The 27,452-nt window shown below is 40.5% G+C and overlaps 1 protein-coding gene and 1 pseudogene across 1 annotated transcript in view; both read right to left on the bottom strand.

The window, feature by feature from the left end:
* Positions 1–27,452, bottom strand: part of LOC138168143 (zinc finger protein 665-like) — a 58,441-nt pseudogene that overhangs the window by 27,333 nt on the left and 3,656 nt on the right.
* The window catches only part of LOC138168156 (zinc finger protein ZFP2-like), a 283,080-nt gene continuing 268,931 nt past the window's right edge, over positions 13,304–27,452 (bottom strand). Inside the window, exons 4-5 of the mRNA XM_069097195.1 lie at positions 17,240–18,823; positions 13,304–15,897 (exon numbers count right to left, since the gene is read on the bottom strand). Coding sequence (XP_068953296.1) covers positions 15,860–15,897; positions 17,240–18,823 — 1,622 coding nt within the window. The 3' untranslated portion in view covers positions 13,304–15,859. The remainder of the gene's footprint in view (positions 15,898–17,239; positions 18,824–27,452) is intronic.

Below are 27,452 nucleotides of genomic sequence, written 5' to 3' on the forward strand. Positions count from 1 at the left end.
TGAATAAAACACCGGCCCTGGAGTGAAGAGGAACCTGAGTTCAAATCTAGCTTCCGACACATAACACTTTCTAGCCCTGTGATTTTGGACAAGTCACTTAACCCCAATTGCCCTGCCTCACCCCTGCAAAAAAAGTATAAAGAAAAAAGGAAAGATTTTCAGATTGGTAAAGGTGGTTAGAAAATGAGCATCAGAAATATTGTAATTGTTTTCCTTTATTGTGTACTTGTTACAAGAGGTATTCCTTTTTCCTGTCACAGAGAGGAGATCAATGGAAAAGGAAGTAAATGTTACTTTTTTAAAAGCCTAAGCAATAATTAGTTAAACTCAAATTAACTTAATTCTCAGGCTCCAGTTCACCCCCAAGCAAGTAACAAAAAAAAAAAAAAAGTAGAATTGTAGGAAGTATTATGGAAAAACAGACATATCAGTTCCCTGTTAAAGCTTTGAAATTCCCCCAAGATGATAAAATCATTGACTCAGTGACACCACCAGAGGGTGTATACCTTTCACAACAGCAAAGGAACCCAAGTGCACAAAGATATTGGTACCAGCTCCTTTGGGTATGGCCAAGACCTAGAAAGGAAGAGGTGACATACTACAATAAGTATTGCAAAAACTGAACACATTGTGGAGTGTGAATGTTGTGGAACAGCAAGGTGGAATGAAACCCGGCAATTTCAGTGACCCCTGGAACAGTTTTGTGGACTGATGGGTTAGAGGGAGTTGGAGGCATTCAGGGTTGCCACGGGGACGACGCTTGGCCATGTCTATACAGCTGCCTTGTTCCTGGTCAGGACGTGGAGCAGAGTTCTCCCAGATGAGCTTTCTATCCACTGCATCACAGGGTCCTTCTCCTTGCCCAAAACAGGGGCTTAGTACAGTCAGCAAACTGAACTCTCTCTCATCTACAAAGGAGCCCCAACTACTGAGGTTTCCACACCTTCAGTATCAGGTTCATGATTGTTGTGGCCCTTTGTTCTACAAGACTGCCCAAATGACATCACCATGTTAGAGTGGAGTTACAGTGCATCTGACTGGTGATCAGACCGACGTGAGGGTGAAATGCTCTCCCACAGGGTGGGCACAAATAGTCCCTATGAACATTTGTGGTAGATTTTTTTTAATTTTTTGCTTTTTGAAGGGGAAGTTAGGGCAATTGGGGTTAAGTGACTTGCCCAAGGTCACATGGCCAGTTTGTGGGTGTGTGTCCTAAGTGTATGAGGCCAAATTTGAACTCAGGTCCTCCTGACTCCAGGGCCAGTGCGTATTCACTGAGCCACCTAGCCACCCCGATGGACTCCTTAAATGTGCCCAGCTACTTCAGTTGTGCTCTTCTCATACAGCACAGCACCTTCCCTGATGAGGGCACCTCACGATGGGTAGGCCTCTGCAAGTGTCTCCCATGTCACACAATGTTTCTCCTTTTACATATGATACAGTAAGGTGTTAGTAAAACCCAGCCTCTCCTACACACCCCTTCCAAGTCTCTTCCTGGTTTTATTGTTATTCTTTGCAAACATGTTTCTAAATCTCTAGGTTCTCCCCTCTGTAGCCTCAGTTCCCAGTTTTCACAGACCCCTGTACTTTTAGCCCACTCCATTGACAGGGAGAGATAATGTAAATCCTCCCATCCTGGGATATCCATTTCTTCTTCTTAATCCCTTCTGCCTCCAAATCCTGGCCCAATATTTTGAGATCCCATCCTCCTCACCAAATGTAACCCAAACTCAATATTCACAGATAGCTATTGTAAATATGCCGGCATATTTACAATATGCCAATCCCAAAATATGACAGACTTTCCATATAGAAGAAAGAAGCAGAACATTTATTTAGTCACCAGAAAACCAAATCCCAAAACCAGGAAGTTGAATCCATCATAGTAGCAAACAGGTTAATAAGCCATTACAGCACAGAGAGCTAAACCCTCCTTTGCCCTTCCCACAAATCATCATTTAGTCACAAGCCAACTGTCTGCCTGGGTGCATCCTCTCTTCCCACTGCCTCTAACTGCTTGGACTCCCAGCTTCCTGTGGGCTCTGCTTCACCCTTCAGCAAATTCCTCCCACCACAGGCTCCATGTGATTACATTCAGCTTATTAGGGGAAAGGGGAGATCTTTGTCAAAGCAGGAAAAGTCTTCAAATTCCCATTACCAGTAGAGGCATGAGTCAGAAAGACAACTCTCTGGGGGATGAGGCCCAGAGCAAGAGAGATATTCTGACCCTGAAGTGCCCCATTGGACATGGAATTGTCACTCCATACTTCCTTCTCCAGATGTAAACAGCATTTTCTGTGATGAATCTTTTGGAATTGTCTTGGATCACTGAACAGCTAAGTGTAATAGTCAGTCAGTCATCACACAATGTGGCTTTTGTGGTGTACCATGTTCTCCTGGTTCTCTTCATTTAATTCAGTATCAGTTCATGCAAGCCTTTCCAGGTTTTTCTTAAGTCTGCCTGCACATCATTTCTTAGGGAACTACTATTCCTTTACATTTATATACCACAACTTATTCTGCCATTCCCCAATCCATGGGCATCCCATCAAGAGTAAAGGCAGTCGGTAGAAGCATGACCTTCCCGCGGCTCCAGCTTCCACCTTCCCCAATCCATGTAAAAAGGGGTCTCTAAACAAACTTTGGAGCTGCAGAAACCACAAAATGACACAGAGAAGCTAACCTCCTGCTGAGGACAGCAGGGCAGGCCTGCAGGTATCGGCCAGCGCAGCGCTCTGGGAGCTAAGCCCAGGCCCAAGCCAAGGCTTTAGCCCCAGGGTGGACCTGACCAGCCACCAGACAGAGGGACTCCAGATCAGCAGCAGCTGTGGCCATTTCCAGATTTATCAACACACAGATTCGAAGGACAAAGTGAGAGGTCAGTGCAGTCTAGACTTTGGGACCCAGTAAGTGGGAGTGCGTGGCTTTTACCCTCGGGGCGAGAAGCCACTGAGCCACTGGTACAGCCTGCCAGTGCCACGTGACAGCTTCAGCTCCTGGCCTGAAGAGTGTAGGGGGACCAAGCACCAGTTTGAGGGGTAATCACTCTTGCTTTAACCTTCTTGGATCTGGATCGCAGTCTAGGGTGGAGGTCCTGGGGTGTGTGTCCAGCTTGCCAGAGCATGTGGAGACCTCAGAGAGGGCACCCATATAATAATTCTGGCAGCTGAGAAAACCCCAGCATTTGGGACGAAAGCTCCCCTGTCTGATGGCAGAGTCCTACTGTGGCAAAAAGCCCAAAAGTCAAGAAATTGAGTGGCAAAATGAGCAGGCAAAGGAAACAAAGCAGACAGAAGATTCCAACATTACACTCCTATTTTGGGGACAAAAAGGAGCAAAGCATGGAACAGGAGGAAAACAGTGAAGTCAGAACTCTTGCACCAAAAGCTTCAAAGGAAAATACTAGCTGGTTACAGGCCATAGAGGACCTTAAGAAGCAGATAAGAGAAGTAGAGGAAAAATTGGGAAGAGAAATGAGACCAATGCAAGAAAATTATGAAATGAGAGTCAACAGCCTGACTGAGGAAAATAACACCTTAAAAAACAGACAAACTCAAATGGCAAAGGAGGCTCAAAAAGAGTAAAGGCAGTCCCCACCCTCCTGGGACTTATCTTGCAATAGGGATGGGTGGGCAGGGAGGGGCTCAACGGATAAAAACGTTATTGGACTGGGGAATTGGAGCCTTGGAATAGTAATGGAATTTAAAGATCCCCCTGTATTGTCTTGGTTTTCAGGTTGAGTGTTAAAAACCAGAGCTTGTGAATCCCACTTGTTGATGTGAAAAGAGAGGGCTGAACTGGGCGGAGCTGGTGCTGTGGATTTAGAGAGGAAGCCTGAGCAAAGAGAGGCAGAAGAACTTTTGGAAGCAGCATCATGGAGGCAGAGATAGAGAGAGAATTGCTGAGAGCCAGCTCCAGCTGCCCAGGACCTTTGAGAGCTGCCAAGGACTAAGGAGACATGGCTGTGATGCTGGTATTTTGTCTGTCTGTTTTGATGTTGTTTTGCCAGATTCGTCTGCTGGTGAAGGCCAGTGCTGTTGTTGCAGAGGTCCTGAAACCTTGCTGTTGGTTCATAAGCCCTGAAGAAGGATTTTCTTGTTGTGTTTACAGAAATCCTGGAAAAGGGTCTTGCTGATATTTTCAGGGGTCCTGAGACTGTTGTGCAGGCAGAGAGTAAATTGATGAGGACACTGGAAATGTATATTGTGGCTTTGTTGAGCTTTGTCTCCCCAGGAACAGAGATTGATGAGAATTTGCCTCAGGTCAAGAGGAAGAAAAGACCTGTCCTTGGGTATTGAATGCTGTGATGATATCTTAACCTCCAGGGAGCTTAGGGGTAGATGGCAGTTGTGCTCTCCACTGCCCCTTTTGAGAAGGTGCTTGGCATTAACTGATGATAGTTGTAATTCAGTTGTGATCCAGTGGTGGGAAAGTTGAATTTTTGTGTTATGTGACTGACCAAATGAATATACTTTGTTTATGATGGGAAACTAATCTTAATCTCCATTTGAGAAGAGAGACTTTGTGATTGACTAAATGAATGTCCTGCTCAAGGGTGGAGTAGTACTTGGAAATTATTGAATTACACTTGGTGAATGCTGTATTTTGATTTTCTCTGTTCTGTGAATGTTTTGCCTTAATTTGTCACTGAATAAAATGGAGAGTTACTGTGCTGGTATTCTGAACCTAGGAAGTTGCCTTTGCTTGGCATTACAAGCCTCAGGGCACAGACTGACACTCATCAGCCAGGTGCTAGAGCAGCTTCAGTAGTGATCTTTGTTCTTGTTAGCTGAATTGGAAAGCAATGTTAGTTTGGGGATGAAAATAAACTCAAAAGGAGGAACACACATACACACACACACATGCACACACTCAGTGTGGTTTGGGGTTGCTGGGAACCCTAAAATGTCTGGATACAGGGCCAGTCTGCCTAGAAAGGATTCAAGCACTTCTTTCAGTCCAACTGGCAAGATTTATCACAATGCCAATAGAAGAGGGCTGGATTCCTAGTAAATCTGAGTCAATGGGGATAAAAGATTGATAATTATGTAGGAATGAGGAACAATGAAATAATGTGGATGGGATTAAAGGTGGTAAATAGCCTGGGATGGCCCAGGTGGGGTTTGGGGTGGAACAGAGAACCACAGTGAAAGGCCTACTGGGTATTTAGGTGGTCTGGCCTGGGCCAGATACTTCAGGCAAGATGTCTGGTACTCGGTTGTGTGGGAAAGTCCAGGATCCAGGTCCCATCACCCCATCATTCCCCCCTCAAACAGATGAGACCCAAAATCTTGGGGTAGTAGTCTCAGTTTATGAAACTCTTTCCTGCTGGTAATGCCATAGAGCTGTCTGCTTTGAAGGGGCACAGGGTAAAGGCTGACTGGAACTGAGCACAGGCTTCATCCAGGGGAAGAAGGGGAGACATGGTCTGGTACCCACTGTTTCCTGCCACCTGTACGTGAATGAGTGTAGTCTGGAAGACACAAAATAGGACAAGCTAGTTCTATATGTAGGGCCCAAATATAGGGAGAATTAAAAGTGATATCAGAATGGGGGGAAACCAAAAAAGAAAGCAAGAGCCCCATTAGAATCAGTTACATTTGACTTAAAGGGTTAGCTGATCTTGCTCTCCCCAGGCTTCCACTCTGATTCTAGATCCTGCAGGAGGATCCTATGCTATTGGGAAGTAACAAGTTTTGCAGGTAGAAGTTTTCCATCCTTATCCAGAGACTGACTCCAATTATAACCAAAGACTTGGGAGGACACAAGGAAATTGATTGCCCTAAAATTCTCTTTCCCTGAATCAAACTGAAGATGTTTCTGATTGAATTTCAACAATTAGCATCCTAATTACTAAGTTGTTTAGGATATAGAAAGGAATGTAATTTTAGGCTGAATAGCTCAGAGCTCCAGCCCCCTTCTGAAGAGTTCTTCAGGACATTCCTGATACTAAGTTTGCAATGGAAACTGCCTAGACTTGGGTGGAGACAAATCCTTTTGCCTAGATAGCCCAAGGTTGGGAGTGGTCTGGTATGCTTTACCAGGATAAAGCCACACATCCTCATATTTGACACCAGGATAAATTGACCTGTCATGTACTCAAGATCCTCATTTTAACATAGCCAACCTCCCACTGTGTTGACCAAGCAGAGTTGATTAACACCCTTAGGAACACCTGTACTTGAAGGCCATATATACTCTGGGTCCTCAAATCTCAAATCCAGCCAGTTCTGGGCTGCCCCCCTCCCCCGCCATGGGGAGGTGGGAGGAGGAGGCAATTCTGTATTGTAATTGCCATGCAGTGTATGTCAAGCCAGCTCAAGAGAAATTAAAAAAAAGTTGACATAACCTACTCTAGTTTGTCTTTCTTAACTGCAGATTTTGGGGGTTGAGCAACTCTAAATGATGGACCCTCAAAAAGAAAGGGGTATTCAAAACAATGATAGAAAGAAAACCAGATTGGAAGAAATTACTTCTCAAACCACTGAGGCAACAGAAACACAGCACACAAGTGCAACAAAATAAAAGAGTAGTGATTAAGAGAATTGTTTCTTAATATATATGATGACAGGCAACGGGAATAGGAATTTGAAGATCTACCCTGGCCCTTCATTTTCTTTTAATTGTTTCTTGTACTACTGTATCAAGATTCATTTTTTTGATCTTACCTTTCAGGAAATCCAATTACTCTGATGTTTTCTCTTCTTGATCTGTTCTCCAGATCAGTTGTTTTTCTTCTGAGACATTTCCCATTCTTCTATTCTTTTTGACTCTCTATATTCCTTTATTCTTTCTTGTTCTCCTATAACTTTGGTGGCTTCCCCTTGGCAATTCTAATTTTCAAGGAGCCATTTTCTTCCTTTGGGCAAGGATAATGAGTTTAGTTTTGGACCTTGGAGGCAGGAAACCAGGACTAAGTCCTGTCAGCCAAGGGTATCAAGGAACGGCGCAACTGGCAATTCAGAGAGGCCAGGAAAGACGGGCATTGGGAAAAAAGCCACTGCATTTAGCAATTAAAGAGATGATTGGTAACTCTTCAGAGAGCAGTTTCAGTTGAGCAATGATGTTAATACCTGGAATGCGCAGAGTTTTGAAGAGAGGAAGAAGAAAGGAGTGGGAAACAAACACTAAAGGTAGATGGCCCTCTCTAGGTATTTAGTCATGAAAGGAAGAGATGATGAAGGTCATTATTTAATGGAGATGAATGGGACATGTGAGGCTTTTTTTCAGGGTTGGGGACACATTGTTTTATTTGTTCCAGGAGGGTGAGAACCAGTAAAGGAGAGACTGAACACGTGTAAAAAAATTGGGATGGTACAGAAGAGAATATGCTGGCTGGGAGATGAGATAGACTAAGACCATTTATGCATGTAGTGGGGTTTGCCTTGGCAACCATAATGGCCACCTCTTCATGGGAGACCAGGGCAATGGGGGAAAAAGAAAACATCTGATTTATTTGAGATGAGGAGATAAAAAAGGTCTTGGTAAACATCTAATTTTTTTTAAATTTATTAATTTATTTGCTTTTAGTTTACAATATTCAGTGAGACAATCCCTTGAGTTTCAAATTTATTCCCCCTCCCTCTTTCCCTCCCTCTCCATAGTGGAATGCAGTCAAATATAAGATCTGCAAAAATCATCACATTCAACATTATTCAGGTTGTAAAATTTTATAACCAATGGAATGAACGATGGGAAAGAGGAAACAAAACAAAATAAGAAAAAAAGGGTAAGTAGGTTGCTTCACTCTGCAGTCAGATTCTGTAGCTCTTTCTCTGGATGTGGATGTCTCTTTCCATCATGAGTCTTTTGGAGTTGTCTTATAACCCTACATTGCTGAGAGGAGCCCAGTCTATCAAGGATAGTCATCACACATATGTTGTGTTTATAATCATGTACATATTTCTCCTGGTTCTGCTCTTCTCACTCAACATCAGTTTATATAGCTCTGTCCAGGTTATTATGAAGTCCATCTGCTCCTCATTTCTTATAGCACAATGGTATTCCATTACATTCATATACCATAACATGTTCAGTCATTCCCCAATTGATGGAGCATTGCTTTCATTTCCAATTCTTTGCCACCACAAAAAGAGCTGCTATAAATATTTCTGTACATATGGGTCTTCCTCCCACTTCTATGATCTCTTTGAGATACAACCCTATAAGAGATATTACTGGGTCAAAGGGCATGCACTTATTTACAGCCCTTTGGGCATAGTTCCAGATTGCTCTCCAGAATGGTTGGATCATTTCACATTTCCACCAACAATGCATTAGTGTTCCAATTTTTTTTTTCTCATCCTCTCCAGCATTTGTCATCTTCCTGTTTTGTCATCACTGGCCAATGAAATGTGGTACCTCAGAGTTGTTTTGATTTGCATTTCTCTAATCAATAGCGATTTAGAGCATTTTTTCACATATTTATAGATATCTTTAATTTCTTCCTCTGAAAACTGCCTGTTCCCACACCTTCAGTATCAGGTGCATGATGGTTGTTGCCCTTTGCTCTAGAAGACTGCCTAAGTGACATCACCATGTTAGAGTGGAGTTACAGTGCATCTGACTGCTCCCCTCAAGGGGCACACACAGACCCTGTGAACATTGACCAAACATTTCCAAAATTTGCACAGCTATTTAGAAATGCTATTAATTTGAAAATTAATTCCTAGAGGCTGATCCAATTGTTTCTTCGAGAAATTAATTCTTCTTTTGTCCTAAATGTTGTGAAAAGATGACCTGGTTGTTAGATAATGTGGTACAATGTTTAAAGACTGCTATGTATGCAATTAGGTCTATTTCACTTTAAAAGGAATAATTGTTGATATGATCAATTATACTGATAGTTTTCCTAATATCGAGCCAACCTTGCTTTCCTGGAATAAATCCTACCTGATTAAAGTGTATTATTCTCATGATAATTTGCTGCAGTCTTTGGCTGATATTTTATTTAAAATTTTTGCATCTATATTCATGAGGGAACATAACAACTCTGAGGTACCACATCTCACTTGCCAGATTGGGCAACATGACAAAACAGGGAAATGATAAATGTTGGAGAGGATGTGGAAAGATTGGACAGCACTGCATTGTTGGTGGAGTTGTGATCTGATTCAACAATTCTGGAGAGCAATATGGAACTATGCCCCAAAGGGCTATAAATAAGTCCATACCCTTTGACCCAGCAATACCACTTATATGGTTGTATCCAAAAGAGATCATTGAAGTGGAAGACCCAGGGGCGGCCAGGTAGCACAGTGAGTAAGAGCACCAGCTCCAGTGTTGAGAAGACCTGGAGATTGAATCCCGGGCTCAGACACTTATTACCCACCCAGAAACACCTGGCCGTGTAACCTTGAGCAAGTTACTTAACCCCAATTGCTTAGGGGCAGCCAGGTGGCTCAGCGAGTAAGAGCACTGGCTCCAGTGTTGGGATGACCTGGAGATCGAATCCCGGGCTCAGATACTCAGCACCACACTCAGAAATAACTGGCCGTGTAACCTTGAGCAAGTTACTTAACCCCAATTGCTTTAAAAAAAAAAAAGTAGAAGACCCATATGTACAAAAATATCTATAGCAGCTCTTTTTGTGGTGACAAAGAATTCAAAATCAAGGGGATGCCCATCAATTGGAGAATGGCTGGACAAGTTGTGGCATATGAATGTAATAGAATACTATTCTGCTATAAGAAATGAGGAGATGGATACTCCATAATAACCTATAGAGACTTATACAAACGGATGTTGAGTGAGAAGCGCAGAACCAGGAGAACACAGTATACAATCACAGACACAACGTATGTGTGATGACCGACTTTGATAGGCTGGGCTCTTCTCAGCAATGCAAGGTTCTAAGACAACTCCAAAAGACTCATGATGGAGAGAGATGCCCACATCCAGAGAAAGAACTACAGAGTCTGAATGCAGACTGAAGCAAACACCTGCTCTCTCTTTTTCTTGTTTTGTTTCCTCCTCATTGTTCATTCCACTGATTATAATCCTTCTTTACAACCTGACTAATGTTCAATGTGAAGGTATTTGCAGATCCTGTATTTGATTGCATGCTGCCATTGGGTGGGGGAGAGATGGAGGGGGAGAAAATTTGAAACTAAAGAGATTGTGGAACTCTCGTAAACTAAAAGTAAACAAATAAATTAAATTTTTTAAAAAGAGAGCAGTTTCTGTAAGAACTGAGTCATGGGATGCCTTACTGAATGGGCATTACTTCACTCAAAGTGAGAAGCTGAAAAGGCCTTAGCCTAAAAGGGCCAGGGTCTCCCACTGCATTCTGGGCCATCTCCAGTCATCCTGATGAATATCTGGTCACTGGACCCAGATGGCTCTGGAGGAGAAAGTGAAGCTGGTGACCTTGCACAGCCCTCCCTCACTCAAACCAAAGTCAACTGAAAGTCATGTCATCATTTCCCTCATGTCCTGGTCCTATATGAAGGCAAAGGACAAACAGAACCTAGCCTGACCATACCCGCTGACCTCTTTTGGCTAGAGTTTGTTTCCTGAGAGCAGGGCCAAGGGCCTGGCAACTCCTTTTGGACCTCACCCTCTATAAATCCCTGTGGGCCAGTCTCCTGCCTAGGAAGAAAAGGATAAGACTTCTACCCCTCAGTGATTCTTCTTCCTTCCCAGCTCAGCCCACAAAGGATCAAGGCCTGGCCCAAGCAGGGAGACTGCCACAGTGGCCACTCATTTCAGTCTAGATTGTGATGATTTTTTTTTTTTAAGCAATTGGAGTTAAGTAACTTGCTCAAGGTTGCACGGCCAGTTATTTTGTGTGAGTGCCAAGTATCTGAAGCTGGAACTGATCCCAGGTCTCCTGATGCCAGGGCTGGCGCTCTTACTCACTGCACCACCTGGACACCCCTAGTGATGATTATTTTTTAAGAATCCTTCACATAAGAATCCTTCTCATCCAGATAAGACTAGTTCAGCCTTCTGGGAAATTGGCTAAACTTTTTTATTCTGTTCTTATCTTAGTTATGACTGATGTCCCCCACCCCCTAGAACACTGTAAAGCCAAGCACCAGCAGCTTTCCAGAGGACTGCTGCTGTGGACAGCTTTAAGGTTCTGATTACATAATATAGGAAACTCTCTATCTATTCAATAACAAATCAGAGCAAAACATTCACAGAAAATCAAGGTACAGCATTCACAATGTTACAGCTTATAACAGAAAACAAAATACAGTATTCACTGTGTCACAACTCAACAACTTATCACTAAAATGGCCACATAAAGTGGTCAGATAGTTTTGGACAAAGTACAATCATTTAGTAACTCAATCATTCAACCATCCTTAAAGAGGCTTGGAACACAAAGTAAAAAAGGCCAAAGTCCTCCACCCATGGGGCACAGTAAGTTACAAATCAGTCACTATTCAGTCATCAGTCACTACTCAGTACCCTCTTAAGGGGTAGTGGAAAATACAGAGGCCATCCACCCCTCAGTCACAAGTGAGTTACAATGTCATCTGTCAATACTCAGTATCCAGGGAGAGGTCTTTCCATCTTGACTCCAGGCAGGTAGCTCCTACCTGAATCCACCCAACTGTCACCTGGGTTCAAAGGCAGACAGGTCCCAGGTCCTTGTCCAGTTCTCCATGCAGTTCCTGCTCCACACTGAAGCTCACAGTGTCCAGTCCATCTCAAATCCTTCACAGTCTCTGTTTCTGGGAAGACATGGCTTAACAAAGCCACAACAACATTTGCACAAAATACCGGCACCACAGTCATGCTTCCTCAGTCTTCTGTAGCTCTGGCTGGCCCTAGGAAGTCTTCAGCACCATAACCTCCATTCTCAAAATCAAAATCACTTTATCCATCCTCCAAAACAGATGTCCAAGATTGTTATTAATAAGCGAATAGACCTGTGTGTGATGTGATTCTAAAAAGTAAACTGTTTATGAAAAGGCAAAAAGAGTGGTTATCTTATACAAATGAGGTGTGAGAGGAAGAGCTGACACAGGCATTAGATGAAGGAAAAAGGGATGATAGTTCTGGAAACCTACTTTCTTTGAGAGTGCATCAAAGAGGGAACAATGCACATACATCTAGAAGGGCCTTCTGAATTCAGAAAGAAATAAAGGGGGGGGGGAGGAGAAAGGACGGATTTTTCCAGGGAACTCTACTCATATCAGATATGGGTAAAGAGAACAATATATACATTGAGAAGGTAATAAAAGTCTTCTAAATTTATAAATAAGAGAGTGGAGGGGGGCCTATAGAAGGGTGTCTAGATTAACAGGAATAGGAGAAAGAGGAAGTAACATACAGAGTTGGGGTACTATAAAAGTCTTTGAAATTCAGAAAGTAACAACAGAGTGAGAAAAAAGGGGGAAGAGCACAAGGGAGGATCTTTGAAGGGGGGAAGGTATGCATGTATGCCGTTACACATATATTTGTGTATACATACATGTATCCACACATAAATTTGTGTGTACATATAAATACACATATAAATATGTGTGCATATATATATATATAAATACACACACACACACACACACACAACATACACATCCAGTTTCAATTGTAGCCTTTTTGGAGGAAGGGAGCCAGGAAGGGGGGAAAAAGAACAAAGTAAACAGTGTACAGCAGAGAACAAATGGAAACTTACAAGGACACAAAGAAAAAAGATGGACGGCTCAGAACACAATGTTTAGTATTAATATATAGGTTCTCTCGAAATGGAAATGTATTGCTGTATATTTTGAATCCTCTCTTAACGTTGTGCTGTGCACATAGTAATGTTTTTTTCTTTTTTTATTTTATATTCAAGTTTTAGAATTCATATTTATAATACAATTCTTTTTCTTATGTATTTATTTTAGTGTTTAAAGAAAAAAACGAAGGTAAAGAATATTAAGGGAATCAATAAAAAAAAAATACAAAGGCCTTCCTGGCCTAGCCATACCAGATCTAAAAAACATATTAGAAAGCAGCAATCATCAAAACTATTTGGTATTGGCTAAAAAATAGAGTGCTGGAACAATGGACTAGATGGGATTCAAAAAACATAGCATTAAATGACTATAATAATCTAATAGTATATTTGATGAATGCCAAAACTCTAGTTTTTGCAGTAAGAACTCCTTATTTGACACAAACTGCTGGGACAACAGGAAAATAGCAGAAATATTTCACACCTGATACCAAGATAATGTCCAAATGGGTCTATGATCTTGACATAAACAGTCATATCAAAAGTATATTACTAGAGCAAGGAAAAGTTGCCTGTCAGCTAGGTGGAGAAGGGGGGAATTTATGGCCAAGCAAGATATAGAGAACATTATGAAATGCAAAATGGCTAATTTTGATTTATTAAATTTAAAGTTTTTGCACGACATAACCCACATTAGGACAGCAGAAATATGGGAAACAATTTTTACAATAAGATTTCCTAACAAAGGTCCCATTTCTGAAATTATATACAAAGAGAACTGAATCCAATTTTGAAGAAAACAAGTCATTACCCCAATAGATAAAAGGTCAAAAGATAGGAACAGATTTCAGATGAAGAAATTAAAGGTATCTATAATCATATAAAAATGCTCTAAATCACTATTGATTAGAGAAATGCAAATTATTACAACTCTCAGGTTCCACCTCATGCCTATCAGATTGGCTAATATGACAGAAAAGGAAAATAATAAATGATGAAAAACATGTGGAAAAATTGAGACAGTAATAGTTGTGAACTGATTCAATCATTCTAGAGAGCAATTTGGAACTATGCCCAAAGGGCAAACTGTGCATAGAGCACTGGCCCTGCAGTCAGGAGGACTTGATTTCAAATCTGACCTCAGTTGTGTAACCTTGGGCAAGTCATTTAATCCCAATTGCCTTGCCCTCCCCCACCAAAAAAAAAAAAAACATTGACCATAGTAACAGCAACAATGTGCCATGATTAGCTATGATGGACTTAGCTCTTCTCAGCAATGCAATGATCTAAGACAACTCCAAAACACTCATGGTGGAAAGGGCTATCCACACCCAGAGAAACAGCAATGGAGTCTGAATGCAGACTGACCACTTTCACTTTGCTTTTTATGGCTTTTCCATTTTCTTCTGTTTCTTCTTTCAAAGCATGACTAATGTAGAAGTATGTTTACATGAGTGCACACGTATAACCTATATCAGATTGTTTCCTATGTTGGAGGGGCGGAATGTAAGGGAAGGGGGAAGAAAAAATTTGAAACTCAAAATCCTATTAAAAGTGAAGGATGAAAACTATCTGTAATTAGAAAATATAAAGTACTGTTTTTTTTCTTTTTTTTTTTTTTTTTTGCTTTTTGGAGGGCAATTGGGGTTATGTGACTTGCCCAAGGTCACATGGCTAGTTTTTATGTGTGTGTCTTAAGTGTCTGAGGCCGGATTTAAAGTCAGGTCCTCCTGGCGCCACCTAGCTGCCCCATAAAGTACTATTTCAAAAAAAGAATTGCCAATGAACAAAACAATAAAGTCCTGATTTGTTGCACAGAAAGAAAATTGTCTTTACGTGTATTTTGGAAAATTTAATACTATTTAGAAGATGAAAAAGGTGCATTAATCAGTGGCACCTCCTTCACACACTGAAGCAAGATTTAACTCTTTTCTTTCTCCCATTTTTTTATCCATTCCTTTTTTTAAAATCTATTCTCCTGTAGGTCCTCTTATTTCTAGCAGACTATAGGATTAAATTTCCTTTCCTTGTTAGACTTTGACTTGATTGAGGTATGTCACATATCCCTGATTTAAGTTTCTTTCCCTCTTGTTTCTTATGCCTCTTCATGTTCTGTAACTTAGTCCCAGAAAAACATCAATTCATCTGGAAGATGGTGCAAGGATTAGTACATGATCTCTCAAATCTATTTTTCCCACTTTCACTTCTTTTTCATTTTTGCTTTCACCTTGGTGTCCTTTATCACCAAGGCAATGTTCACAGCATGGATGGTGACTATCAATATGCTAGCATAGTTCTGAGTCATTAAAATATAACAGTCTCTCCATATAGAAGACAGAAGGAAAACATTTATTCAAACACCAGAAAACCAAATCTGTCCTAGCAACAAAGAAGTTAATACACAACTACACTGCAGGAAGCAACACTGGCCCAAAGCCTTCCCAGAAACACTAACAAGCCTAGCTATCTCCTTATCTTCATCCTCTCTCCTCCCTTCATTCTGACTGCTGACTCCCAGCTTCCTCTTAGCTCTGTTCCACCCATTGAGTGAACTCTTCAGCCTATTAAGGGGCAGGGAAGATCTTCAAATTCCCATTATCATTACTTATCCACATGTAAATTAAGAAAGAATTCTCTTAAGCACTACTCTTTTATTTTGTTGCACTTGTGTGCTATACTTCGGTTGCCTCAGTGGTTTGAGAAGTAATTTCTTCCAGTCTGGTTTTCTTTCTAGCATTGTTTTGAATACCCCTTTCTATTTGAGGGTCCATCTACTTTCATTTATAGTTGTTCAACCCCCAAAATCTACAGAGTTTAATCTAAGAAAGACAAACTAGACTAGGTTGTGTCTACTTTTTTATTTCTCTTGAGCTGGCTTGACATGCATTGCATGGTAATTACATTACAGAACTTCCTCCTCCTCCCACCCCCATGAAGGAGCCAGTTCAGAACTGGCTGGATTTGAGATTGGGGGGCACAGAGTTATATGCCCTTCAAGTGTAGGTGTTCCTAAGGGTGCTAATCAACTTTGAATGGTCAACACACTGGGAGGTTGCCTATGAGGATCTTGAGTACATGACTTAGGTCAGTTCATCCTGGTATGAAACCTAACACATCCCAGGAGAAGAGGGGTCTCCGGGCCCCTTTCAGCAGCCTGCAGTATCCTCCAGCTCAATTTCCCCATTACCAACAATGGCCAGAGGACTGGAGGATTCCTGGATCTGTAAGAAGGCAGATGAAATTCAGTTTTATGTTGATAGTAATGATCCAAAATGTCAAGAGAGATAGCAGGACTGGTTTCCCTATAACACCTTTTGAAAATATATGGAACTGTTTTTCTCGTCTTATAACTTTAAAAAACAGCTGGTAAGGCCGGTTACTTTTGATCTGAATGCTGTTAGATCTTAAATGAATCAATTATAGAATGTGATATGATATCTGAAAAATGAGATACACTTTGTTTTAAATAAGAAACTAATGATAATGATAAAAGATCAACGTTGGGAGAAAAGCAAAGCAAAATCCTCTGAATAGGTCCCTGTATGTGACTTTCCTTCAAACTTCTTATTTAACCTGTAAAAAGATCTCCCCAGCCCTGCTGACAGTGTTCAGAGACTATGTAAGGCTGCAGGTTAAGGCCCTAGGATCTTTCTAAGCCAAATTAAGAAACGTTATGGGTTAAACTTTGAATAAGAAGTGAGGTTCATCTGTGATCATTAAGAAAATCATGAAACTATATCTGTTAATAATTAGCACATATTGGGGCAGCTAGGTGGTGCAGTGAATAGAGCACCAGCCCTGGAGTCAGGAGGACCTGAGTTCAAATCTGACCTCAGACACTTAACACTTACTAGCCCTGTGACCTTGGGCAAGCCACTTAACTCCAATTGCCCTGCCTTCCCTCCTCCAAAAAGCAATAAATAAATAAATAAATTTATATAAACATTTAAAATATAAATATAAAGCATATAAAAGTGACATTTTTGAACCAACTATTATTCACTGGGTATAAACTACTGCTCACTGTATTCATGTAAGCTACCAGAATGTACTTATTGATACTGATTGTCCACCTAATCCAACATTCCACCCGCTCACCTCCCAAACACGTTCTGTGGTAGCTGCTCCCTTCTCCTTACTCAGTGGAGTAAAGCTTCTTTAACTCTTACTGTAAGCTTTACTCTGAAGCCCACCTGCAGTGGCCAGTTATACTTCCCCTTCTTCTAGTCAGGCCAGAAAAAGAGGGAAGTTTGAAAACCTGTCAAATAGTTTTCTGGATATAATTGAGAACATATGTGCATATGGTGAATTTTGCATCCAACAACTATACTGAATGTATGGAAAGGTTAATGAATATTGCATGAATTTAAACCAATGCTGTCAGGATTATTGTCACATGAACACAATAGCTATATCCTGCCCTGAAACATGATGAAGTTCCTAGGGTTTCTCTCCAATGTGTTTTCTCTGATGTAAAGCAAGGCTGGGGGTGAAAGTGAAAGTCTTTCCACATTGATTACATCAAAAAAGGCTTCTCTCCAGTGTGGATTCTCCGATGCCTACCAAGACTCCAGCTGTATCTGAAGGACTTTCCACACTGATTACATCCATAAGGCTTCTCTCCAGTGTGGATTCTCTGATGTGCAGCAAGACTGGAGTTCTGGGTGAAAACCTTTCCACACTGATTACATCTGTAAGGCTGCTCTAAAGTATGGATTCTCTGATGTGTATCAAGATTCCTCTTCTGTGTGAAAGCCTTTCCACACTGATTACATCCATAAGGCTTCTCTCCAGTGTGGATTCTCTGATGTGTAGCAAGACTGGATCTCTGTGTGAAAGTCTTTCCACATTGATCACATTCATAAGGTTTCTCTCCAGTGTGGACTGTCTGATGATTTGCAAGAATAGACTTGAATCTGAAAGACTTCCCACACTGATTACATCTAAAAGGCTTCTCTCCAGTGTGGATTCGCTGATGCCTACCAAGATTGCAGCTGTATCTGAAAGTCTTTCCACACTGATTACATTCAAAAGGTTTCTCTCCAGAGTGGATTCTCTGATGTTTGCCAAGACTGGAGCTCTGTGTGAAAGCCCTTCCACATTGATTACATCTATAAGGTTTCTCTAAAGTGTGGACTCTCTGATGTGCAGCAAGATTCTTCTTCTGTGTGAAAGCCTTTCCACACTGATCACAATCAAAAGGTTTCTCTCCAGTGTGGATTCTCTGATGTTTCTTGAGATAGGAACTACGTGGGAAAGCCATTCCACATTGATTACATACATAAGGTTTCTCTTCAGTGTGGATATTCTTATGTTCAGCAAGATTGCCTCTCTGTGTGAAAGCCTTTCCACAATGATTGCATTTATAAGGTTTCTCTCCAGTGTGGATTCTCTGATGTACAGCAAGACTGGAGCTCTGTGTGAAAGCCTTTCCACAATGATTACATCTATAAGGTTTCTCTCCAGTGTGGATTCTGTGATGTGCAGCAAGGGTGGAACTCTGACTGAAGGTCTTTCCACACTGACTACATTTGAAAGGCTTCTCTCCAGTGTGGATTCTCTGATGTGCAATAAGGCTGGAGCTCTCCCTGAAGGTCCTTCCACACTGATTACATTCATAAGGCTTCTCTCCAGTGTGGATTCCTTGGTGTGCTTCCCATTCATTACATTCCTCAGGCTCCTTTTTAATGGGAATTTGCTGATGCATAAAGGCCTTCCCACCTTTATTATTTGCAGAAAGCATTTCTCCAGTATCTCTTTTCTGATGTCCAATGAGGTCTGAATTGAACAAGGCCATATTCCATGGATTACCAAGATACATTTGCATTTCAGGAAGCTTTCCTTGGGACTGAAAAATCTTTACCTCTTCAGTAAAGCATTTGTGATATTCATGATCTGGAACACAGTCATTCCTTGAGGTCATTTTCTTACAGTAATTTAGGATGGAAGACAGACTGAATCTCTTTCCAGTTTCATCAAATTCACAAACACTCTTTGGTTTTTTATCTGCTTTGAAAATAAAGTCCTGAATTTCTCTCAAACTGAAGTCCCAGGGACCATCACTCATGAATATTGGCTGGTCACACTCTTCCACAAAAATGCCCAGCTTTCCAGTTATTTCATTTACCTCGAACCTGGTCTCTACATCTGAAGAAAACAATCAAACATAGATACAGAAAAAGATAAACATACATAAATAAAAGTAAGGAGAAACAATTACTATTTATATTTACTCTAAAATATTACCCCCTGCCCTCCAAAAAAACTAAACCAATGAGTGGTTTTGAGGAAGGGATCTATCATTGGCCAAAAAATGAAAGCCAGAGTGAATTGGGTTTAAGATTGTGTGGTTGTGGTTTGTCCTTATTTCTGAAGAGGACCATGACATCAGGAAGATGATGCCATCACTTGCAGTTGAACTGGATTTAAAGGATGGAAAGCTGTGTCACCAGCCTTTTTCCTACAGAGCCATCTGGGGCTAGTGGCCAGATAGAGATCAGGACAACTGGAGATGCCCAAACCCCTGAAGTCTATTTATTGGCCAAAGACCTATCCATTTATGGGGTACCCCAACTACTTAGGGCTGAGGGAGCCACATGGAATAGTAATAAGGACATGATCCTGGAGAGTTGGGCTGGACACTTCCATAGCATTCTCCAGAGACCTTCTTCAAACACTGCTAAAGCTACTGACCATTTACCTCAGGCACTACTCCATCCTTCTCAAGCCATTCCCCAAGTAATGGGCATCCCCACAATTTATCATTCTTGCTAACAAAATACTGTAAGTATTTTCAAACATAATATTTTTTTCTATTTTCCTTAATCAAGGGACAAACAGCCTAATAACTCTTTGGGCATAATTACAGGTTGTTGTACAACAGAGGTGGATCAATTCACAGTCCCACCAACAGTGAATTAGTGTCTCAGATCTTCCACATCCTCTCCAATACCTGTCCCTCTCCCCTTCTATCACTGTAGCCTGACAGGTATAAGATGTTTACGGGTTTGAGATAAAACAATCTTAAGGTTGTTTTAATTAGCATTTCTGTATTAAATCATTATTTTGAGCATTTTCTCATATAACTGTATATAGTTCTGATTTCTTCAGCAGAATCTGCCAATTACTAGCCCTTCACCATTTAGAGTTGGGGAATGACTCATGTTCTTTTCGATTTGACCAAGTTCTTTATACATTTTGAGATATGAGAGCTTTATCTGAGAAACTGTCATAAATTTTCCTCCAATTTTCTGCTTTCCTTCTGATCTTGGCTACACTGGCTTCATTGTACAAAATTTTTGTAATTGAATGTAATTGAACATTATTCATTTTGCACCTCACCGTGCTCTCATTTATCCACAAACTGTTCACCCCTCCATAAGTCTGACTGGTTCTGTGTTCCATCATGTTCTTTTAATTTCCTATGATGTCTCCCTCTTGATCTAGATCATGTATCCCTTTAGACCTTATTTTGGTAAATGGAGTATGATATTGGTCACTGTCCGATTTCTGACAGACTACTTTCCAGCTTTTCCCTCAATTTTGACCAAATCAGGGATTCTTATGCAAAAAATGTATCCTGACATTTTTCAGATACAAAGTTACTCTATTCTACTCATCTGCCTTTCTATGTTTTAGCCAGCAGCAGATAGTTTTTTTCCCTTCCCTCCTTACTTTGCCCAGGACATGGCTATGATCATATACAAACAATGATTTTACATATGTAAAATCATTCCAAACATACTTCTGTTCATGAGTTCTTTCTCTGGAAGCCGATAGCATCTTCCTTCATATGTCCTTTGGATTTTGGGGTGTTTATAACAGTCAAATGGCTTATTCACTCAAAGATGTTTTAAAGAGACTTTGCTATTGCTGTATAAAACATTCTCTGGACTCTGCTCCTTTCTGTCTGCATTCTTTTGTGCACGTCTATCCATGTTTTTTCTACAATCATTAAGCTCATCATTTCTTCTAGCACAGTAGTTCTTCATCACAATTATCTACTATAACTTGGTCATTCATTCCCCAGTTGAAGGGTATCCAGTCCTTTGCCACTACAAAAAGAGCTTCTACAAATACTTTCATATATATAGGTTCTTTAGGTTTTTCCCTAATCAGCTTTGGAAATACACCTAGTAGTGGTATTGCTGGGTCAAAAGGCATAGGCAGCTTAAGAAGTGTTTGCAATAATTCCAGATTGCTCTCCAAAATGGTTGGATCAGTTCACAATTCCACCAACAATGATTTAGTACCCTAAATTTTCAACAATCCCTCCAAAATGTCACTTTCCATTGCAATCATTTTAGCCAATCTGATCAGTGTAAAATGACATCTCATGATTGTTTTAATTTGCATTTCTCTACTCAATAATGATTTAGAGCATTTTTTTCATATCACTATAAATTGTTTCGATTTCTCCATTACAATACTGCCTATCCAAATTTTTTGCCCATTTATCAATCAGGAAACGACTAATAACCCAATAGATTATACAAAAATCTTTGCATATTTTGTGTATTTGACATATGTACCTTCTCTGAGAAACCTCAGATTAACCCCCCCATCCCAATTTCCTACTTCTACCTAGGCTAAATTATTCTCATTTGTACAAAACCTTTTTTATTTAATGTAATCAAAATTATCCATGTCACACCTCTTTCTCTTCCTTTCAGGTCTCTTGTTTATTCATAAATAGTTCAATTCTCCAAGAAATCTGATAAGTAACATGTTTCGCGACATTCAAGTTTTCTTGTTTTATCTCTTTAAATCTAGGTCATGTACCCATTTTGAGCTTACTTTGATAAACTGTAAAATGTTGGTCTATGTCAAGTTTCTGCCACACTTCTTTCCAGTGTTCCATGCAGTAATAATTAATCATTATAATAATGAATTTTTTTTAGAGGCTGAAGGCAGGGCGATTAGGGTTAAGTAACTTGCCCAACGTCTTCTTCTGCTCTTATTGCTATTCCAGAATTTCCAATACAATCTGAATAATATTGCTGACAATGGCCATCCTTGTTGAACATTGGATCTCACTGGGAAGGTTCCTAACTTCTCCCCATTACAAGTAACTCTTGCTGACAGTTTTAGGTAAGTGCTTTTTATCAATTTAAGATAAAATCCATTTTCCATATACTTTCAAGTGTTTGTAATAGAAATGAGTGTTCTATTTTACAAAAAGATTATTCTTCAGCTATTGATATATTGATATAATTTTTCTTATTGGTATAATAGATCAAGTGTATAATTTTCCTTGTGTTAAACCAACCCTGCATTCCTGGTATAAATCCCAATTTGCATATTCGTATATTGTATATTGGTCACAATGTACAATATATTGTAAGATCTCCTAGCTAGTAATTATTTAGAATTTTGGTATCCATAGAACTTAATGAAATTGGTCTATACTGTTCTCTTTGATTCTTCCTGATACGATTATCAATATCATATTTAATTCTTTTTTTTTTTAAAGCAATTGGGGTTAAGTAACTTGCTCAAGGTTACATGGCCAGGTGTTTCTGGGTGTGGTGCTGAGTGTCTGAGCCCGGGATTCAATCTCCAGGTCATCCCAACACTGGAGCCGGTGCTCTTACTCACTGATCCACCTGGCCACCCGATATTTAATTCTTAAAAGGTGTTTTGTGGTTCCTCCTTCTTTGCCTATTTATTTTTGTTTTTTTGCATTTCTGGAGAGGCAAGGTAGGGCAACTGCAGTTAAGTGACTTGCCCAAGGGCACACGGCTAGTTTTTTGTGTTAAGTGTCTGATGTCAGATTTGAACTCAGGTCCTCCTGACTCCAGGGCTGGTGATCTATTCACTGTGCCACCTAGCCAACACTGTTTGCCTATTTTTTTCACATCATTTATTTAATATGGGAATTAGCTGACCTTTACATGTTTGGTAGAATTCTCCTGCAAATCCCTCTGGTCCTGATGCTTCATTCTTAGCAAGCACATTCGTGGACAGTTCAAATTCTGTTTCTAAACCAGCATGATTTAAATATTCTATTTTTTTCCTGTTAATCCCATGATGAGATTCCAGCCATAACACAGCTCCACTCCCATTTCCTTCCTCTATCTCGATTCTTCCTTTCAGGACTTGTTAGTGCCTAATAACTGCTCTCCCTCTCTCTACCCAGTTTTATTTTTGAGAATGAACCCACCATATTCAACTCAGCTTAAGTTTTTCTTTCAACCTACCCCAGTAATGATGGCATTCTTAAGGGAGCCCATGACGTTTTCACACACAAAAAGGAAACAGTTTGACCTCAATGAGTCCCTTACTACTGGTCTTTAATGTTTACCTTACAGTTCTCCTGGATCTTCCATGTCCAATTTTGCATTCAGTTCTGTTCTTTTACTCATAAATACCTCAATGTCTTTCACTTCACTCTTCATTAAATAGCCCTTTTTTTCCCATTCAGGATTATACTCAGCTTTACTGAGTGAGTTGTTTTTATTCATGACCGTAGCTTCCTAATTCTAGTAAATATAATGTCCCAATGTCTGTCAATGTAGAAGATGCCAGGTCTTTTGTTACCTTGATTATAGTTCCACAGTATTTACACTGTTGTTTTCCTGTGGTTTCTAGAATTTTCTCTATTTGAGAAATTTGAGAGCTTTGAAATTTGGCTATAATGTTCCTGTAAGTTTGCATTTTTGTATCTCTTTCAGAGGTGAACACTGAGTCTTTTCTATTTCTACTTTACCTCTTCTTCATGAACTTCAAGAAATTTTCCTTAACAATGTCTTGAAATATCATACCTAGACTCTTTTTTCAATCATACTTTTCATGTAGTGTAACAATTCTTACATTGTGTCTATTCTCCGTATCATTTTTTTCTAATGAGATGGTTCACATTCTCTTCTACTTTTTTATACTTTTGGTTTTTAGTTTTCTAGGTGTCTGTTAATGTCATTAGCTTCCCCTTCCCCAATTCTAGTTTTTAAGAAGTTATTTTCTTGTGAGTAAAACTCTGGCCCTGGAGTCGGGAGGACGTGAGTTCGGTTCCAGCCCCAGACACATAACACCCACACAAAAAAGCTAGCCATGTAACCTTGGGCAAGTTACTTAACCCCAATTGCCCTCTAAAAGGCAAAAAAAAAAAGTTATTTTCTTTCTTAAGTTTTTGAATATTTTTCTAATGAGCTGACTTTCTTCTCATAATTTTCTTGATTTCCTTAGCTGCTCTGACTTTTTTCCCCTTAATTTTCCCGTCACTCACTCATTTGATTTTTGAAGTGCTTTTGAAGTTCTTCCAAAGACTCTTTTTGGGCTTGTGACCATTGGAAATTTCTCTCTGAAGTAGGAGTCATTTTTTTAACTTTCCTTCCTTCCTCTGTGAATGGACTCAGATCTTTAGCTCCAGCTACCTGACTGATGGCAAGTTATTTTACTTGAAAATGCTGAAAGCACAAAGTGGATGGAGAATTGTGTACACAGATAACTGTGCACTTAATGTAGTTTTGGAGGCTGAGACACAACAGAGCATGGATCCATTCTCTGTCACTTGTGCTCATTTGGGCCTGACAGTTAACACCAAGAAAAGAAAGAAAATGGTCCTTACACAGGGACAGCAGATTATGGACATTCTCCAGCGTGACCTCCTTGTACAGCTCTTTCTGAGAAGGGTCCAAGAGGCCCCACTCTTCCTCGGTGAAGTCCACAGCCACATCCTGGAATGTCACCAGCTCCTAAACCATCAAAGGTCACATGATTTAGAGCTGAAAGAGAGACTCCAGAATTCATCTAGTCCAACCCTCATCAACTTGGAAGAGGAAGCTGAAGCCCAGAGAAGGGCTTTGCCTACAGCTCATATCACCTTTTTGAGCCTCAGAGCCAATGCTTGAAAAAGGCATTAAGGGCCCAATGGAATATTGAGAAAGGCATTTTCTATTTGAAATGAGAATCTTGATGGGCTAAGAAAGGCTGGAAAAACTGTCTTCCTATCCAATGCTTAGCCCAGTGGAACTAGGGAAAAGGCAAGTGCTCCATCAGTGAGGCCTAAGAATCTGTGGAGGAGGGCAGAGCCAGGATGGTGGAGGGAAAGCAGAGAATTGCCTGAGCTCTCCCCACAAACCCTCCAAATACCTCTAACAAGTGACTGAACGAATTCTAGAACAAGGAGACACAGTGAGGCAGATTTCCAGCCCAACACAGTCTGGAAGATGAACAGGAAGGGTCTGTTGCCCCAGGCTGAGGGAGGAGAGCAGTCTAGTGCAGGCCTCACTTGCACAGATCTGGCCCCAGCAAAGCTGAGCAGGCCTGGGGAGTGACTGAATCAGCTTTGGCAGCAGCTGCTCCTGGAGCCATCACCCCACCAATGGAACATTTGACAGTCACCTATTTCAACTTTCCGGGGCCAAGATGCTAGAGTAACCAGTGAGTTGCCCTCACCCTCCCTTGTTGTGTTTTTCTACTGTTTTCTAAGAGGACCATGGCATCAGGGAGATGATGACATGACTTGCAGTTGACTTGGATTTGAGTGAGGGAGGGTTGTGTAAGGCCACCAGCCTCACTTTCTCCTCCACAACCATCTGGATCCAGTGACCTGATATTCATCATGACCAGAGATGGCCCAGGATGCAATGGGAGACCCTGGCCCTTTTAGCCAAAGGCCCTTTCAGGTCCTCACTTAAGAGTGAGGTAAAGCCCATTCAGTGAATAGAGCTCTTTAAGAAGTGAGTCAAGGAATGGATCATTTAATTATAAAAAGAAAAAAAATCAAGCTAGGAGGGGAAGACCCTCAGGCTTGCTGCACCAAAGAGAAACAGTTACCATGTACATTCACTCTAAGCCAGGAGGGCCCAAAATACAGCCATTAAGTGGAGCTTGGGCAGGGACCTATTGTGGTCCAATCTATGAGCTTCAGGAGGAACTCGGTTTGAGGTTTCAGAAAGGAAGGAAGGAGGGAAGGAAGGAAGGGAGGGAGGAAGGAAGGAAGGAAGGAAGGAAGGAAGGAAGGAAGGAAGGAAGGAAGGAAGGAAAGAAGGAAGGAAGGAAGGAAAGAAGGGAGGAAGGAAGAAATTTAGCCAGTAAACCCCAAGTTACGTGGTCCTCTCCCTCCCCAAAGGAAGATAACTTTTGATGGCCAGAAGTTGCCCACTATTTATTCAATGTCATACCAATCTAAGTACCAAAAATTATTTTACATAGTTAGAAAAAAAAAATTCTTCCAGAAGAACAAAACGTCCAGAATATCAAGGGAATTAATGAAAGCAATGCTAGGGCAGGTGGCCTGGCCACGCCAAACCTTAAATTCTATGATAAAGCAGCAATCATCAAGACTACTTGGTACTGACTAGGGAACAGAGGAGTAGCGCAGTGGAATAGACGAGGTATACAAGACACAGTAGTCAATGATCATAGCAACCTACAAAGACTTCGGCTTCAGGGATAAGAACTCACTACTTGACAAAAAGTGCTGGAAAAAACGGGAAAATAGTATACTGGGCAGAGACAAACATAAACTAAAATAAGTGCTAAATAGGTGCACAATTTAGATGTAAAGGCAGAAACTATAAGCAAACTAGGAGAGCAAGGAATAGTTTACTTGTCATATTTATGGAGAATGGAGGAATTTATGAACAAACAAGAGACAGAAAATATTATGAAATCCCAAATGGGTAATTCTGATTACATTAAGTTGAGAAGTATTTACACAAACAAAAGCAATGCATCCAGGATTAGGAGGAAAGCAGGAAGATGGGAAACAATTTTTACAATGAGAATTTCTGGTAAGGGCCCCATTTCTGAAATATATGGAGAACTGATTCAAATTTGTGAGAATACAAGTCATTCCCCAATTGATAAATGGTCAAAGGACAGGAACAGGCAGTTTTCAGAGGAAGAAATTAAAACTACCTACAGTCATATGAAAAAATGCTCTAAATCACTATTGATTAGAGAAATACAAATCAAAACAACTCTTAAGTACCACATTGCACCTTTCAGTTTGGTTTACATGACAAAACAAGAAAATTATAAATCTTGGAGAAGATGTGGGAAAATTGGAACGCTGATTCATTGTTGGTGGAGTTGTGAACAGATCCAACGATTCTGGAGAGCAATCTGGAACTATGCCCAAAGAGTTATACAAATATGCATACCCTTTGACTCAGCAATACTACTTCTAGGGCTGTATCCCAAGCATATCAGACAAATGGAAAAAGGATCCACATAGAAAAAACCATTTCTAGCAGCTCTGTTTGTGGTGACCAAGAACAGAAAACTGGGAATGCCCATTAATTGGGGAATGGCTTAACAAGTTGAGGTACATGAATGTAATGGAATACTATTGTGCTATAAGAAATGCTGAGCAGGTGGACTTCAGAAAAACCTAGACTCAGATGAACTGAGGCTGAGTGAAGTGAACAGAAGCAGGAGAACATTAGACACAGTAAGAAGCAGAGTGTGAAATGACCAACTTTGACAGACTTAGCTCTTCTCAGCAATGCAAGGACCTGAAACATCTCCAAAGGACTCTGGATGGAAAACCCCATCCACATCTAGAGAAAGGAAAATGGAGGCTGAATGCAGATTAAAGCAGATTACTTGTTGTCATGTTTTGTTTTCTCTGTCTCATGGTTACATCCATTCAGTACAAATCTTCTACACAACATAACTAAAGTGAAAATATGTTTAATATGAATGTGTATATAGAGAGCCTATATCAGAATGCATGCCCTCTTGGGGAGGGGAGGGAGGTGGAGAAAATTTAAAACTTATGTAAGTGAATGTTAAAAATAAATGAATTAATTAAAAAAAAACAATTTAT

Source organism: Petaurus breviceps, unplaced genomic scaffold (assembly GCF_028583685.1).
Source record: "Petaurus breviceps papuanus isolate PSGF00001 unplaced genomic scaffold, PetGlider_PUasm1.0 355, whole genome shotgun sequence".
NCBI classification, from domain to species: Eukaryota; Metazoa; Chordata; class Mammalia; order Diprotodontia; family Petauridae; genus Petaurus; species Petaurus breviceps.